The sequence below is a fragment of the Podarcis cretensis genome (genome assembly GCF_951804945.1).
Source record: "Podarcis cretensis genome assembly, chromosome: 5".
NCBI classification, from domain to species: Eukaryota; Metazoa; Chordata; class Lepidosauria; order Squamata; family Lacertidae; genus Podarcis; species Podarcis cretensis.
Window position 1 is genome coordinate 67849725 of NC_137174.1, and position 17700 is coordinate 67867424.

The following is a 17700-nucleotide window of genomic DNA, read 5'->3' on the forward strand; positions in this document are numbered from 1 at the left end:
GGGTCACGTGGCCAGCGTGACATCGCTGCTCTGGTGAGCCAGAGCCGCACACGGAAACGCCGTTTACCTTCCCGCTGGTAAGCGGTCCCTATTTATCTACTTGCACCCGGAGGTGCTTTCGAACTGCTAGGTTGGCAGGCGCTGGGACCGAGCAGCGGGAGCGCACCCCGCCGCAGGGATTCGAACCGCCGACCTTTCGATCGGCAAGTCTTAGGCACTGAGGCTTTAACCCACAGCACCACCTGCGTCCCCTACGGGCAGGGGTACCTTTACCTTTACCTTTAGCAGCAAGTACTGGTGCTGGAGGAGACTCTTGAGAGTCCCGTGGACTGCAAGAAGATCAAACCTATCCATTCTGAAGGAAATCAGCCCTGAGTGCTCACTGGAAGGACAGATGTTGGGAAAGGTTGAGGGCACAAGGAGAAGGGGATGAAGTGCCTGGCGTGCTCTGGTCCATGGGGTCACGAAGAGTCCGACACGACTAAACGACTAAACAACAGAGGCAGTGGAAGACAGGAGTGCCTAAACGACTAAACAACAAACAACAACAAAGCAGCAAGTACAGTATTTGTTGTTTAGTCTTTTAGGCACTCCTGTCTTCCACTGCCTCCCACAGTTTGGTCAAACTCATGCTGGTAGCTTCAAGAACACTGTTCAACCATCTCGTCCTCTGTCGTCCCCTTCTCCTTGTGCCCTCAATCTTCCCCAACATCAGGGTCTTTTCCAGGGAGTCTTCTCTTCTCATGAGGTGGCCAAAGTATTGGAGCCTCAGCTTCAGGATCTGTCCTTCCAGTGAGGACTCAGGGCTGATTTCCTTCAGAATGGATAGGTTTGATCTTCTTGCAGTCCATGGGACTCTCAAGAGTCTCCTCCAGCACCATAATTCAAAAAGCATCAATTATTTGGCGATTGGCCTTCTTTATGGTCCAGCTCTCACTTCCACACATCACTACTGGAAAAACTATAGCTTTATATAGCTTTAACTATATGGACCTTTGTTGGCAAGGTGATGTCTCTGCTTTTTAAGATGCTGTCTAGGTTTGTCATTGCTTTTCTCCCAAGAAGCAGGTGTCTTTTAATTTCATGACTGCAGTATCAAATCAAGTAAAACAATAGACATCCTTCACTAACGGACCAATCACATCGGTTCTGTCCCGTCCCATCCCGTCCCCACAACAAAAGTCCAGGCTTCTTCTTTAGTGATCAATCGTAGCTGAGTAAGATTGTCTTCCATAAAAACGCGCCGGGCTCCGGAGGGTCGCGCAGAGCTTCCTGAAGCCTGGAGAGCGAGAGGGGTCAGTGCGCACCGACCCCTCTCGCTCTCCAGGCTTCAGCAAAAGCCTGTATTCGCCCCATAGGACGCACACACATTTCCCCTTCATTTTTGGAGGGGAAAAAGTGTGTCCTATAGGGCGAAAAATACGGTACATAATAACCAAAATTCCCAGTGACTCCCTCACATAAAATATAATATCTAAATTACAACAGCTGCATAATCTTTTGCATTTCATGGTGAAACCAGAGTTGTTTTCTTTCTAGCAATAAGGACCAGAGGTAACTGAAGAGTGTCCAGCCCAAAGCAAGAGGTGGCATATAGAATCATAGAACTGTAGAGTTGGAAGGGACCCCAGGGGTCATCTAGTCCAACCCCCTGCCATGCAGGAATATCAGCTAAAGCATCCATGACAGGTGGCCATCCAACCTCTGCTTAAAAACTTCCAAGGAAGGAGAGTCTGCAACCTCCCGAGGAAGACTTTTCCACTGTTGAACAGCCCTTATTGTCACAACATTATTTCTGAGACTGATATCTTTTTCACTTGGATTTTTCATAATACTGTACAAGGTTCAAGGTGCCCTCAAACCTTGTCAGTGTGTGCCGCAGTTAGGTCATTATGACACCATCGTACTTAAAAACTCATCTACGGCTATTAATCCAGAAGCAAATAGTAATCTACAGGTAAAGCTCTAGTTAATAAATTTGCAAACATATTTAAGAGTGCAGCACTGAATTCAGGGATTTTTTTGGCATAGGGGTCCATCTTTGTGCACCTGTAACTGTATCACCTATCCTGAAACCACAGGAAAGGATGGGCCACAAATCTAAATGAACAGACTTAACCCATATGAAGTTGATTTCATCTTGCCATAAGATAACAGCTATTTTAAATACATCCTGTGAAAAGGCAGCCATCTGCTTTCTGAAAAAGCAGCTGATGAGTAATCCAGCCTTGAGGTTTCTATGGCAGCCAGTTTCATTGCCTAGGTGATGGAGCATTTGTGTCAAGACTGAACCATAAACCTTGAAACTATGAATACAGTATAGGCCAATTGAAATTTCTTAAGAAAAGGCAATGTTTGCTTCTGGACTTGACAGATCTGCTTTTGCCTTTGCACTCAACCCACGTAATCACTCAACCTCAGATGTTTTCAGCTTAATAATAATAATAATAATTTTATTATTTATACTCTGCCCATCTGGCTAGGTTTTCCCAGACACTTTGTGCGGCTTACACAATATATATAAAAAAATTCCTTCCAGTAGCACCTTAAAGACCAACTAAGTTAGTTCTAGGTATGAGCTTTCGTGTGCATTCTTCAGAAGTGTGCATGCACACGAAAGCTCATACCTAGAACTAACTTAGTTGGTCTTTAAGGTGCTACTGGAAGGAATTTTTTTATTTTGTTTTGACTATGGCAGACCAACACGGCTACCTATCTGTAACAATATATATAATAAGGCTTAAAGCCTTGGATCTCTTTGCATAACTAAGGGCATCAGTAATGTCAGCACCAGTGTCCTAAAGGAAGTGGGATAATGGGGAAAATATGGTTCCAGCACATCCAAATCCTAATTTGAACATTCTGGCAGCCGTATTAAAATCTGCCACACCAAAGGGGAATTTGCCAAATTTCTGTATGCTCAGTCCAGAGGAGTTCAGATCAGTGGCTGGCGGACCTACCTTTGGGGGCCCCTGAAGCTTGAATTACCATGGGGGCCCCTTCGCAACCAGCAGTGAGGTGTGGGTAACCACTCTTAGGTTCTTCAATGGAATTGTTCCTGGACACATCACCACACCTTTACAACATCTGTGTGCTCCTTCATGTGCTCTTAATGTGTAGCACCCTGCTTGTGGTTAACGCTTAGCTGGAATGAAATATTCAACGCAGCAATAGAGAAATTAAAATAATAATTTATTTGTCAGACAAATAAATGAGAGGCACAGTGGTATATGGTTACCAAGCTCTGGCCTGGCCTCCTGCCATTATGGCCAGCACTTATATTTCCTTAACCCAGCCCCCTTGCTCCTCCTTTGGCTGCCTCTGTCCAATCAGCCTGGTTGAAATTCCTATTGGCTGTTTGCTAGAACCAATCACAAAAGATACACCCATTTCCTTTTGCCTTTTATGGGAAATAAAAAACTATATTTATAATTGGCAAACAAGTAGCCATTAACCTCTACAAGGCACCTTAATTACCAGATCACCTTTGGCCCCTCTTGCCCTATTCCCTGCAAAACAGATGGCTAATGGTTCTAATTTTATCTGAACAGATCTTTTGTTCACCTTTTCACACACCATCTATGAAAGAGCTCCTTCTTTGCAGGTCTTTAAGCAGAGGCTGACAACCATATGTCAGGAGTGCTCTGATGGCGTTTTCCTGTCTGGCAGGGGTTTGGACTCTATGGCCCTTGTGGTCTCTTCCAACTATATGAAATAAGAATCCAACATTTCTTACTTTCTAAATCCTTTGCATAATTACATTTAAGCCAATATATTTAATACATAACATATATAGTTTTTTTTATAAGACGTTTTCAAAGTAAGAAAAAACTTAAAAACACTTTCTTCAGAGAGAAGCCCCCCTTTCCCTAGCCAGCTGCTGTTTCCATTAGCCCTTGCCGTTTGCCCTGTGGCTCAAGTCTCTAACGGGAGGCACAATAATTCTTACTATTTACCAACTTAATTGCAGCTTGATTGTACTCTGCAACATGCAAGGTCAGCGACCTCGCTCTCAGCCTTTTTATGACTGCAATAAACCAGAGGGCCTCTCTGGCCAAGAGGATGAACATCTGCCAAAATCTTAGCCAGCCTAGTTCCTGCCTGGCATGAAACATTTGTGAATTTGAGCTCATTTTTAAGATTCAACCTTGATCAAAATATAAGTCTTGATTAAGATGCAGGCTATAATCAGATGCCTCGAATGTGCGAGGGAAGGTCTTCTAATCTCCATCCCCTGATGTAACTAGAGAGGGATAAATTTCAGTTTCTCATTTTTTCCGTCTCAAGATCAGTTCACAGTTCTGCCTCAATCTGCAATGTTAGTTTATTTTAAAGAAATAATCCTTATGAAAATTTGCCAGCATTTAGTCCTAATTTCTTCTAATGTATGCATTTTTGCAAACAATTTCCCCCAATATACCGGTAATGCATTTTATATGTTGTGCTCACTAATACATGCTTTTTAAAGCACACTTTCCCGTAACATACACATTTTCCTGCAAATTATTTGGTTTAAAAACTGCATCAGAAAATTCTGAGAGGTGCAAATTTTGAAGGATAGCTGTATTTTGGATCACATATTGTTTTGGAATGTATGGATTCGTTAAGTTATCATTAACATTCAAACCAAACTTCTCCCCCATCTTTACATGCAACTGAACAGATATTCTTCCTTTGTTAGTCTCATTTTTTGTTGTCCAACTGCAAAGCACCAAGCATATTGATGGTGCTATAAATAGCAAAAAATAATGATGAAGAAGCCTTTTCATTATTGCCTTGCCTCTATTGACAAGCATTATGTTTCTCCTGCCCACAAGAATCAGGTTGGAGGCTGGATGCTTAACTCTTCAAACCTTTTTAACAGAAGTGGTTTTGTATTGGATGTGCTGAGTCCAAACTCGTTTTTTAAAATCCCAAATGGCTGTATGTTTAATGGCCAGTGCCGGATTTACGTATAAGCTAAACAACCTATAGCTTAGGGCCCCACTCTCTTGCACCCCCCCCCCAACATACTACTTCTTAATTGTATTTCACTATTAATATACTTCTTCTTAATTGTATTTCAGTTCAACAATTACTTTGATAAAATACATATTTTGTTATGTGCAAATGGCTTTAGATACCTATTAGGTCCATAAATTACCATATAGCTTATATTCAACACAAAAAAACAGTGACAATTTGTTGTTGACAAAGGACAGCTGGACATATAATGGGCCCCCTTACCTTCAGTAGCTTAGGGCCTCATCAGACCTAAATCCAGCCCTGTATGCAGCTACCATACTGGATCCAACATGGTCAATAATTTCAGTTTTGCTCCTGTTTTCAGGGATTGGGCAACTTCAAGGTTTTGTGGCTTAGGGGAAATGAATTTGGAGTTGCTGCCTGATCTCATAATGATCTCGAAATGCAATCATTTTTATGCAAAATAGCCCCACATACAGTGAAAAAGTAACAGTTATACACTAAAGTGTTTTAACTGATGAGAAAACAGACTTGCATGAAAACAGCAGTGAGGTCCTTTAATAGATAGGAGAACCTAACCATACTGAGGAATGGCTGAGCAAACAGAGCTAGTCAAAATTCGTGACTAAGCAGATGGAGTTTGTACCAAAAAAGAGAGGCTGTTTGTGGTCTAATTCTACAGATTTGTAGATCTATAGATTCTTCCTACAGATTTTTATATACCACCCATTCTCACTCCACCCCAAAAGCAATCCATACATTTCATCCAGCTGAATTGTGTGTCAGACATACAGGCAGAATATAAGGCAATGGCACTTCGTCCACTCAAACGTAGCAGGAAACAAATGATGAATAAATGCTACCCCACTTCTTTTTTTGTCAGATGTGCAGCACTGAGATCCCCGCAGGGATGGCGCCTACATTAAAAGAGGTGAGAAGGCATTTTGCTTTGCTTACTACGACCTCTTCTCAAGTTACCTAAAGTGCCTGATTGTTAAAGCAGTAATTTGAGCAATAGTGTCTCTTGCAAAAAAACAACAACCCTAACCCGAGTACAAAATGCAGAGTCACCTGTCTGTTCTACACACCAAATAAAGCCTATTAAAAATTCTGAACCAGAAATGAATGAGGTTTGTTGTTTTTTTACCAGAGAGCTCTGCAGGGTTATTGCTAGCATAAAGAAAAATGGATGTGGTCATGAGGGAATTCATATCATTTTGAGGGGGAGAGAATCTCACCAAGTGACTGATGATGCCTTTTAATTGTGCCTGTTTTGAAGATCTTCTGAGGAGAAGGAATGTTCCAGGTCTCTTGGAATCCAGCAACAAATTATGCTGTGGCGACAGTTGTCAAAGGTGACATAACCACTATCTGCTGTGGGCAATAGAACCACCAGTGCTTCATTTTCAAATAACATCTGTTCACCCAGAAAACTCATCTTCAACATGTCGAATGTTGTTATTCTCTTTACAAGGCCATAAAAGCCCATGGCTCAAGGACACTGGCTACGTGCTGCAAACCATGCATTTAAAAAAGAAATCCCGGAAACTTTATTTTGCAGTTCCCGGGATTCTTTGGGAGGCAAATGCGCTTTAAATGTCTGGTTTGTTTGCAGCCTTGACAATCTAGCATTCAGTGTCGATGCGGAGCTAGTCCTAACAGAGAAAGGGAGAGAGATGGAGGCAGGGTTAAACAAGGAGAAGAATCTGCATTTATTTCATGTACAGTAAGGCACGGAGAACAGAGGCTTCACAAAATAGGTGGGTTTTTAAGAGGAATTTGAAGCGAGAAAGGTCGCATCACACAGGCATTCTGGTAGGGCCTGCAAGACTGTTCCACCAGGCCTTTGGCCAGGGCACAGCCTGACTCCCTCCTTTGGCAATCCTCACAGAACTGCTAGCCCAATGGTTGCCATTAATTTGATTGGAATTCATTTTATAATGGAATGATTTTAGAATGTTTTATCATTTTACTGTTGTTAGCCGCTCTGAGCCCGGTTTCGGCTGGGGAGGGCGGGATATAAATAAAATAATTTATTATTATTATTATTATTATTATTATTATTATTATTATATGCTTCCAGGCATCAGGGGCAGCAAGGGAGAAAGTGTGGAGTAATTTAAGCAGGGAGAAGATTTTTGGACAGCAGATGGTGATGAGGCAGAGCTATGGGCAGGAATGTAGCAGGATAGCTGAGCCACATAGGGCTTTGAAGGCAAGGATGAGGAACAGTGGAGGGCTGGTGCCCATTGAAACTGGTAGGGGCAGAAGACAGGTAGGTCAACAGTAGGTGGGGCCAGAGCCAATGAGGGCAGAGCCAATTCATTCTCATTTCATTGCCATCTTCCTCCCTGCTGTGTTCTACAAGACAGGGATGTAATTTTTAAGAAATGAATGATTTTTTTAAAAAACTTGTGATAATAGGGTTGCAGCTTCCACTGGGTCTTCCTGGCTCTCCAGACTTTCCCTCCCACTTCCCCATCCTCGGGTCCTGGAAGCAGTGTGGAGACTGAAGGAAGTGTGTAATAACTGAATAATGTGGGTAGCTATTTTGGAAAGAGAAGAATCATAGAAATGCAAAGTTTGATGGGACCCTGAGGGTCATCTATTTCAACTCCTGCAATGCAGGAATCCTGCCCACAGCTGTTCCTGGTTGGCTCGAACCACCAACCTTCTGGTTAACAGCCAGATACACTGACCCCTTGCACCACAGGCTGAGATGTTTTCAGTCAACAGTAAACCCCATACAGTAGCTCCCAAGTACAGTGGTACCTCAGGTTAAGTACTTAATTCATTCCGGAGGTCCGTTCTTAACCTGAAACTGTTCTTAACCTGAAGCACCACTTTAGCTAATGGGGCCTCCTGCTGCCGCTGCGCCACTGCCATGCGATTTCTGTTCTCATCCTGAAGCAAAGTTCTTAACCTGAGGTAGTATTTCTCGGTTAGCGGAGTCTATAACCTGAAGCGCATGTAACCCGAGGTACCACTGTACTTGGATATTTATTTATTTATTTATAAATGAAAAGTAGACAGTTATTGTGTGAAATTGTTCTGTTGTAAACATGTAGTTACCATAAATGCCTTGCTAAGTATTTGCATTGCTGCATGTGAGCCTCTATTTGGACCTGCCCTGTTTTTTGTTTTTTAAAAAGCAAATGATCAATTCAAATTTATCGGATAATCAAGAGGAGCTGGAGACATTCGACTTTCTAATTTGGACCCTTCCCGCTTTCTGCAGTACTGATGCAACGGTAAGTCATATTCCCAGCGGGCTTCTTAAGCCAGGAGATTTTCATAGCCAAGGTCAGTGTGTTTCCCTCCGCTTCAGACTTCCTTTAATGAATATAACTGAATTTTAAACAGCAAATGCAATTAAAATCTGTCACTTTGTTAGGTGAAGCGGTCAATAAGGGAAGCATCGGGCAACGCTGACTGTCCTTGATCCAAGAACATCAAAAGAAGACTCTTTCATGAAACATGCAGACACATTAATTGTTTTGGCCCTCTGTTGAAGGCGAAGAAGACTCCCTGCCACCCAACATTTTCACTTCACAGCCATCATTTACACGTTTAATAGAGCTTGCTCCTTCCTGACCTTGAGAGAAATTTGCGGTGTTTTGTGGCCATTTTGCCCTCAAAAATGGTTTACTGTCAGCCTGCGTTGGCCTCCTCACTGCAGCCAGAATCCATTATAAAATTTGGTGTAATTTGCATCAGATATGTTGTCACTAATAAGCTTCCTGACCCCATATGACTATTAGCATTACAGTAACACTGATAATTACTGCCCCTACCCACATCTCAATGGAGAAAGGAATAGTGTGTCTCTAGGGAGAAATAGTTGTGTTGCAACAGTGGGGTGCCTGCTGGGCCCAATCCCCCACCCACATTTGAAAAGAATTCAGGTGAGGAAATGATAGACTCATAATGCAACAATGTGATGCAGTAGTTGGAGAGCTGGAGTGTGATCTGGGAGAGGAGGGTTCAGATCCCTCCTCCCAGCCATGATGTGGGTGGCGCTGTGGTCTAAACCACTGAGCCTCTTGGGTTTGGCGATCAGAAAGCCGGTGGTTCGAATCCCCGGGATGGGATGAGATCCCATTGCTCTGCCCAGCTCCTGCCAACCTATCAGTTCAAAAGCATGCCAGTGCAAGTAGATAAATAGGTACCGCTGTGGCGGGAGGGTAAACGGTGTTTCCTTGCACTCTGGTTCCTGTCACGGTGTCCTGTTGCGCCAGAAGTGGTTTAGTCATGCTGATCACGACCCAGAAAGCTGTCTGTGGACAAATGCCGGCTCCTTTGGCCTGAAAGCGAGATGAGCGCAGCAACCCCATAGTCGCCTTTGACTGGACTAAACCGTCCAGGGGTCCTTTACCTTTACCTTTTACCTAGCCATGAAGCTTGCTTAGTGACCTGGGGCCAATCACTATCTCTCAGGTGAGTGCAGGTGCAGCCGACATGGTAACCTCTGGATTTTGTTGAACTACAATTTCCATTATCCCAGACCTCTGCTGCCAATGCTGGTTGGGGCTGATGGGAGTTGTAGTTCAACAGCATATGCAGTTCACCATGTTGGCTACTTCAGCCTAGTGTACCTGACAGGGTTGCTGTAAGTATACCCTGGTGAGCAAAGCAGAGAACGCTGTAGATTGCCTTGAGCTCTTTGGGAGGATGGATGGATGTAAATGAATATTAAAGGTAAAGGGACCTCTGACCATTAGGTCCAGTCGTGACCAACTCTGGGGTTGCGACGCTCATCTCGCTTTATTGGCCGAGGGAGCCAGCGTACAGCTTCCGGGTCATGTGGCCAGCATGACTAAGCCGCTTCTGGTGAACCAGAGCAGCTCACGGAAATGCCGTTTACCTTCCCGCTGGAGCAGTATCTATTTATCTACTTGCACTTTGAGGTGCTTTCGAACTGCTAGTTGGCAGGAGCAGGGACCAAGCAATGGGAGCTCACCCGGTCGCGGGGATTCGAACCGCCGACCTTCTGATCGGCAAGTCCTAGGCTCTGTGGTTTAACCCACAGTGCCACCCGCGTCCCTAAATGGATATTACACTATTTCAAATAGTGTAATACACTAATAAGTGACTTAGTAAGCAAAATAATAAAGAGCAATGATGCTCACCCGTTTTTCTCTCTCACCCCATTTCCAATCTCTTTTAAATGCTAGATCCTGCTTCTGCTGGAATGCTTCAGCTGAAAGCTCTCAAAAATTACCTTAAGGCATATTAAAATGTGCTCGCAAAATGACACAGGAAGACTACCACTGGTCCCCACTGATTTCATAAGTGCTAACCAATACGTGCCCCATGACACTTGTCACACCGCATTCCAGTCAACCACAGGTTTTGCTGGACAGTGAAATTGTATTTTTCCAGCGACAAAGTATTGTCATTTGAGAACTGCACCGTGCCCCAGGGGGCGCCCTCAAGAGTTGGGTCCCAGATATGGGAGACATGAGCCTGCACCAAAATACTCGCCTATGAAGGGAGGGTTGCAGATGCGGCAGTTTTAACAATTGTAAATGGGGCCACAATCCCTTCCTGATAGTTGTTCATTGGTATTTGGGAAAGAAGCAAGTGGTGAAGAATGCAGCCGCTCTGTTGATGTGAGATCAGCACAAGGAGACTGTGACCGGTTAAGTCCTTTTGTATTTTCTTATGCTATTAATTATCATCATCATTGCATCACAGGCCCTGTGGGTTCTGCCTTCTTTGGTGTGTGGTTTGTGTGTATAATAAGCTGGTCGATACTGTGGCTTGCAGTTTTGAACTCTTGAGGGGGGCTGCGTGGATATGGGGACTGTTAGGATGAGCTCCTGCACTTCAAAGTTTACCACTACATCACTGCAAACACAGTACCAGTCCTCCTTCATAGTCTGTTAAGTGTTCTGCATATACCTATACTGCTTAGCATTTTGTTGTCCACCTCCCACCCTATTTTATTTTCAAATATAGATAGCATAGTTGATGTACATTCATATGCTGAATTAATATCCACCAGTGTTTAAATAAAGCAGGGGGTACTTCGGGAGACACTGGGTTAAAACCAAAACCAACTCTCATGGGTCATGCTTATTCCAACGCCACAGAGGTATAAAATTGTTGCCTCATTTCCTAGCGATTTTCTTGGCACCAAAGTGCAAAGAAGAAACATTTGAAGGTTAGAGCTGTGAACTTAGAAGGAAACACATCTCAACTGCACAGCAGACACCCAGCAACTGCGAACACCTCCAGCGTGTGTACACAGTAGGATTGTAAGAGATATGGCTCCTTGGATCAGACGTGCTGGCAACTGAAATTATTGCCTCTGCTAGGTAGGCAGCTAGATTTGCAGTTTAGTGGTAGAGCAGCAGCAGCTAGGCCAGGTAACACCACAGACCAGGCTTCCTCAACCTCGGCCCTCCAAATGTTTTGAGACTACAATTCCCATCATCCCTGACCACTGGTCCTGCTAGCTAGGGATCATGGGAGTTGTAGGCCAAAAACACCTGGAGGGCCAAGGTTGAGGAAGCCTGCCATAGACTGTATGTTTTACACAGTTGCCCATTTTCCCAGATTTTGGTCAGACATACATTTTCTTCTCTGGGCCAGTAATTGGGTAACAATTCACAAGGTCTTGAAGGAAGACAAGGAGCCAGCTTTGGGTCTCCTCCAGATCTCCTTTTTATTGTGCATTCATGATTATTTGCACTCATGATGCTATTGGTTGTGCGCGATCCTGCTTTCAACACCGTCCGTGCCTCCAAAAGTTTGGCAGTGATGCATGGAAATGATGTGTTAGCATTGGGGGAGCATTTCAGAACTAATAAAACAGAATTAACTCCATCACTAACGCACTATGAGTGTCAAGCACTTTGCAGAATGCATGTCTGGATGTTTTGGAATTGTTATGTTGGAAAATTTGTGCAAAAATCAATAAAAATTATATTAAAAAACAAACAAACATGTCTGGATGTTTTAACAAAACATGTCTGAGGAGGCTGTTGGATAAGACTCAAACATGGCTGAGAGCACCTGCCAGATTGCTGAGCTTTTTGAAAAGAATAATGCTGCAAGACCCCAAAGATTCAGGAGATGGGCAGACTAACGATGAATTTATGTCGCGAAGAAGAGGAGTGGCTAAAAAGGGAGAAATTTTATACACCCTGTCCATTCTCCTTCAAAGGACACTTGACACAGGAATTTGTTTCTGTATAGCTTGCCAGGTATGAACTAGGCAATCATGGATGAAACAAGAAACAATTCTCATGTTCAAAGCTACTGGGCAAAATGTCACCATGATCAAGGGAACTGCTGCCAAACTGTACCCGAAGGTTATTCAGTTGTTATCCAAGCAGGTGCAATGCCACAGATAGTGAGGCTGTTTGTAATTGAAAATGACTAGTGTGAAACAGGACCAAAGTGCTATTGGGGACGTCACCAGTGCAGTGCCTACAGGCTCTGTAACACCCACAAACAAATGTGATGGTGCCTGCGGAGACCAAGCAGTGATAGTCAAGTATAGTTTGGTTCCAGCACTTTTTCTTGCCTCAGGATTTTCTCATCAGTTCTTCTTTGCACCCTTGAGTGGTTTGGCTTGACCAGATTGTGTCACTGAACTGCGATAATGCCTCATGCTTCCCTAGATATGAGATGGGAGAAGGTGTAGGGGTGCGTCTGTGTGTAAAAACCTCTGACTTTGTGTGGGTGGAATGTGTTCTACCATACAATTAAAGCTAAGAGCTGCCCACCATTGCCCTGTCCACTTGGGCCACCACTGCCATGTTATGATGGCCCCAGCCCTCTAAGATTGCCCACAAAGTCCTTGGGTTCTGTACTGGAAGAAAGGTGGGATATAAATAAAGGATGACAAGCAGGGAAAGGAGTTGTATATGCAGAGATTGGGAACTGAGAGATGATGACTTAGTACCCCAAGTAAGATCTATTCCTACCAAAATGGAGTGGCAAGGTGTTAAAATAATTCACTAAATGAAGGCACCTGCTGATTCACAGGGTATTTTAGGTTAGGATTAGGAGTAAAGCTGGGAAAACCAGATATCCATATATGACTTCTAATGATACCCCCTACCCACTCCTAGGTTAAGAAGTTAAGAACACTCAGAAAGATCCTAATTTAAAGCAATTTAAATGTTCCCTCCTAGAGTAGCCCAATTTGGTTTACCGCTAAGAAGATTTAAATATAATTTGCACCTTTGTACAGAGGTGAGGATCAACTTAACACCTGACTTATCTTGCTTTGCAGCTAAGCCCAAAGGACACCCTGCTATTTTGGCAGTCTGCTTGATTCTGGTGGGAGCAGCGGTAAAAGATACAAGGGGATGTCAAGAATCTTGCAGAAATTATGAGAACTGTACTTCAACAAATATGTTATTTAAAGGTGCATTAAGTTTTACATTCCAATCTTTGAGTCAGGCTTCAAGATACACAATTTAAGTGTATAACAAGGAAGAGGAAGACCATAGCTAGTTTTAATATGATATCCATAAAGAGACTGGAAAAAACTGCTCTTTAGCGCTCTTTTTTAAGGTTGTAAATGAACCTCTGATTAATGGGGAGGGGGGACCCCCAAAGTTAGGTGTGTGAAGCTCCCTTAGATTGGAAATAGCCAAGGCAACCTAGGATGCAATATAGTATCTTATTCATAATACTCTGGGCTCTTCCTTTGCCTGCATGGTATGATTGCATCAGATGTCATGGTGATTGACAAGTGGGCAAACTCATCCACCTCTCCAAGTGGCTTGTGGGAATTGGGGAACAAATCCATATTAAAATGGGCTTAAGTCATTCCCTCTCTCGTGGAGCTGCAGTCGAGTGTCTTAACTGAATTCTCAGCATCTTCACCCAAATATACATGTTCACCAAGTGATAAATTTCCATGGAACTTTGAAGAAAGACAGGGTAGTTAAGTTTGTGATTTAGATCAGTCCAGGAGATGTTACCTATATGTGGGAAAAACAGAGTTTCTATTAGCAAAATTTAAATTCTGCGTAAGATAGAAATAAACCTAACATGCAAAGGTTGGAGAAGTATTATATGTTGTTGCAAGTGTAGATGGCTATTTATATATACTGTATATATATTGCATTAAGGTTTCAACTGCATTCACAAGAAGTGCAGAATATATACCTCTTAAAAGAAATAATTCAATTCAGGTGGGTTCTTCCCCCCTCTATAAATATTATAAAACACACAATTGTGTTTCTTCAAAATTTTATTTCTATTTAAATTATGGGGCCAGCCAGATCTTCTAAGAAATGCATTCATCTGAAGAAATGAAATGCTTTTGTGGAAGTAGAATTACAATTGTATACATCTTTTTTGTTTAAAAACACTTCTCACATTAAATAACTTTTAGTAATATCTTTAAGCCTTCACACAGATAAGAAACCACTTCCAGTACAATAGTTTTTTTTAATATGAATAGCACATCAAATGGTCTTAAATACAACTTTTTTTGAATGCCAACACTCCAAGGATTAATGTTTGAAAAAAGTTAGAGCCACTTTCTCCCATGCCAAATAGTAGAGAAGCAAAACCAATATCCAAATCCATCTTTGAACTTCTTTATATATACACATACATAACTTTTTAGCATTTCTACATTTTCCCCCTAAAGTGGAAGCCTTATGCATAATGGAGAATAACTTGCCAAGTAATATTTTCCTTTTCTTAACTACGATTAACCAAAATATAAAAAAGGACAGAGTACTGAACTATAATATCATCTCGTGGCCAGTTTTGCCTGTCTATATAAATGATTTAATAAAGGCTTAATGATTACTTTTTCTTCTTTCAGTAGACATTATGAATCACTTTGCAAAGGACAGGTTATGACCACTAAAGGAAGCATGACAATGCTGAGATGGCCAATATTACTAGAATCCTATTTGCTAGATTTACTTTCCTACTTCCTTCATGAAAGCAGTAAAAATTAGCTAAGGTGTCAATCAGGAGATTAGTTTAATCATTTGTGAAATAATTTAACCAGAAAGAAGCTAGAAAGCAATAAATAATTTTAGAGCATTCTCATTCAGGTTCAATCATGCAGAATTTGAACTTCCATACTCCTAATCCATAAAGTTGGCTGGCTGGTTGTGATCTCAGTACTACTATTAAGATGAATAGATAGTATTTTGATAACATAGTTGAGATATATTTAGCAGATTTTTTTTTGTTATGATCACAGTAACAAAAAGTGGTGCAACATCAGTCTTTCTTAAAAAATAAATACTGATAGTTTGCAGCATTAACAAACAAGATATTGACACTAGGACAGTTATGAAATTATGGTTTTTGAAGTAAAGGGGAATTATTTAGTTATTTACCATCACAACTACCATACCGAATGTTAACGATATGAAAGGAATAGAGATTCTCTATGTACCCACAAGGAAAAACAAATTGATATTAATTTAGCATAATCTTTATAATTTTGCAATTGGCTGAACACAGCACTAATATAGATGGATAAGGCCGACATTGAAGGATATAGGTTAGTGGGTTCCAGAACTATATTTTAGTCTACCCTAACTGATGGCACCCCATTAAACCAGTGAATACAGAGAAATTGGATTTTCTTCTTTTTAATGCTGCTGTATTTAAGAAATGTGAAATGAGCATTCCCATGTGATCCTAAGTATTCATTACAGATGAGCTTTCATTTTGCAAAACTCAGTATCAGGTAAAAGATACAGACTAATACATTAACATTCCTCTGCTGTACAAATTAAATCCTTTTTAAAGAAATGAGCAGCCTAGGAGTTATATACAAAAGAAACCAACAAGCATTGTTGAAATGAAATGCAAAGTGTCACTGCTAAGCTCTACTGTCTGAAATACCTTCAAAGTAAAATTAACAAAAACCCTTAGAATGTATTTCCAAGTCTACAACTCAATTTTCAACAAAATCACACACACTCTCTCTCTCCAAAAAAAAAAAAACAAAAAACAAAAAACCTACAAAGCAGTGAAAGGCATATATACATTTTCCTTATGAACTCTGAGATTTCACTCTTTAGAAGTTGCTATGTTTCAGTATCAGTTTTATTTGCAAGACAACTGTTCATCCCAGTAAGCTCACATTTCCCCTTTGATTACACATAAAGCACTGCACATTTTTTTTAAAATCAAGGCATACAATCTTATACTATGGTGCCAAGTATGCACAGATAACATTGTGCTCGCATCTCATACAAGGTTAAGTGCAAACGTACGGATTGAATCAGATTTGCAAGCATGCACCCCGTCACTTAAACTACTCTAATACCTTCTTTTCCTATCCCAAACTATCTTCTATATGTTTGCTTTCATGAACCAACAATCTCCCCCCACCCCCCAAACTTCTAAAAACAAGCAGTGTGCTTGAATTCAGACACAAATACCAAGAAAGTCCACATTGTGCAAGAAAGCAGCAGCTAGGTTTGTCAACTTGGACTAAAAAAAAAAGAGAGAAAAACAAACACTGTTCACTGAACAGCAGATTAGCAGTAATGTTCCTCATGAATTGATAAGAGTGCCTGATGCTGAATATCTAACAGCAAATGCTGAATTTGGATTTAATATTTTAGGGGTTTATAGGAGATTAAGCTTCTTGCTGTGCTGGTCTTTTCAAATCCCTGATCTGTTTAACTAAATAGGTCTTCTCATCATTAAATTGTTCATCCTCGGTCCTGTCGTTCTGAAACTTGCTGAGGAACTCAATAAGTTTGGTCTGGTTCTTTAGGAGGATATCTAATATAGGCTGCGTCTTGTTAGGGTTGGCTACGAACACCTGCAATGAAAGAAGATGGTCAGTATAGGAAAAGTTCAGTTAATATATCAGAAAATATTAACTCTCCGAGGAATATTTACATTTATGTAAAGTATGAGCCAAGTCTACAAGGTGCTAAAAGCCCACAGGCAATGTTTGTGCAATTATTAGCATCTGTCTTCTTAGTGACAAGGACCAAGCATCACTTAAAACAACAGAATGGATTATTCCTTCCTGGAATTCATTAGTTTAACCTATTAATGGAACAAATGTTCCTAGATACTATTTTCAAAATGATTTAGTGCATTTGAATATGCATATTCGCAATCCGAGTAGCATCAAGCAAAACTGCTTACAAAGGGTTGTGTTGAAAAATACTCATTAGTGCAATTAATGAAATAATTCATGCAGAAACTTTTGTTTGTCACAGGATATTAAAAACAAATATTACATGCAAAATTAAGGGGCTTCTTTTCAGAAAAATGTAGGGGATCTGCTTGTTTCAAAATAGCTGCATGTGATATATTTATTTGAATGTTTTAGGAAAAATGATAAGCCAGTCTCAGAGACGGATTCAATTAAAAAATAAATTTGACTTTGAAACAGAATTTGCTTTGTACAACATACCCCACCCACCCTTTCCAATACTTATCCAATACTTCTCATTCAGTTATGTCAAGCCACTCTGGTGTAGTATTAGATCAATGTAAGATTAGATACCTTCTGTTTACAGGAAGAAGAAGAAGAAGAAGAAGAGTTTGGATTTGATATCCCGCCTTTCACTCCCTTTAAGGAGTCTCAAAGCGGCTAACATTCTCCTTTCCCTTCCTCCCCCACAACAAACACTCTGTGAGGTGAGTGAGGCTGAGAGACTTCAGAGAAGTGTGACTGGCCCAAGGTCACCCAGCAGCTGCATGTGGAGGAATGGAGACGCGAACCCGGTTCCCCAGATTACGAGCCTACCGCTCTTAACCACTACA

At 41.5% G+C, this 17700-nt stretch overlaps 2 protein-coding genes across 4 annotated transcripts in view; one reads left to right on the plus strand and one right to left on the minus strand.

Annotated features, from left to right (window-relative positions):
- The window catches only part of LOC307216071 (G-protein coupled receptor 35-like), a 307342-nt gene that overhangs the window by 225934 nt on the left and 63708 nt on the right, over nucleotides 1-17700 (plus strand). The gene's annotated exons all lie outside the window — the stretch shown is intronic.
- CAB39 (calcium binding protein 39) overlaps nucleotides 14363-17700 on the minus strand; it is a 47449-nt gene continuing 44111 nt past the window's right edge. For all 3 annotated transcript variants that reach the window (XM_079975920.1, XM_079975921.1, XM_079975922.1), the window contains exon 9: nucleotides 14363-16741. In XM_079975920.1, the coding sequence (XP_079832046.1) occupies nucleotides 16553-16741 (189 nt within the window). In that variant the 3' untranslated portion in view covers nucleotides 14363-16552. The remainder of the gene's footprint in view (nucleotides 16742-17700) is intronic.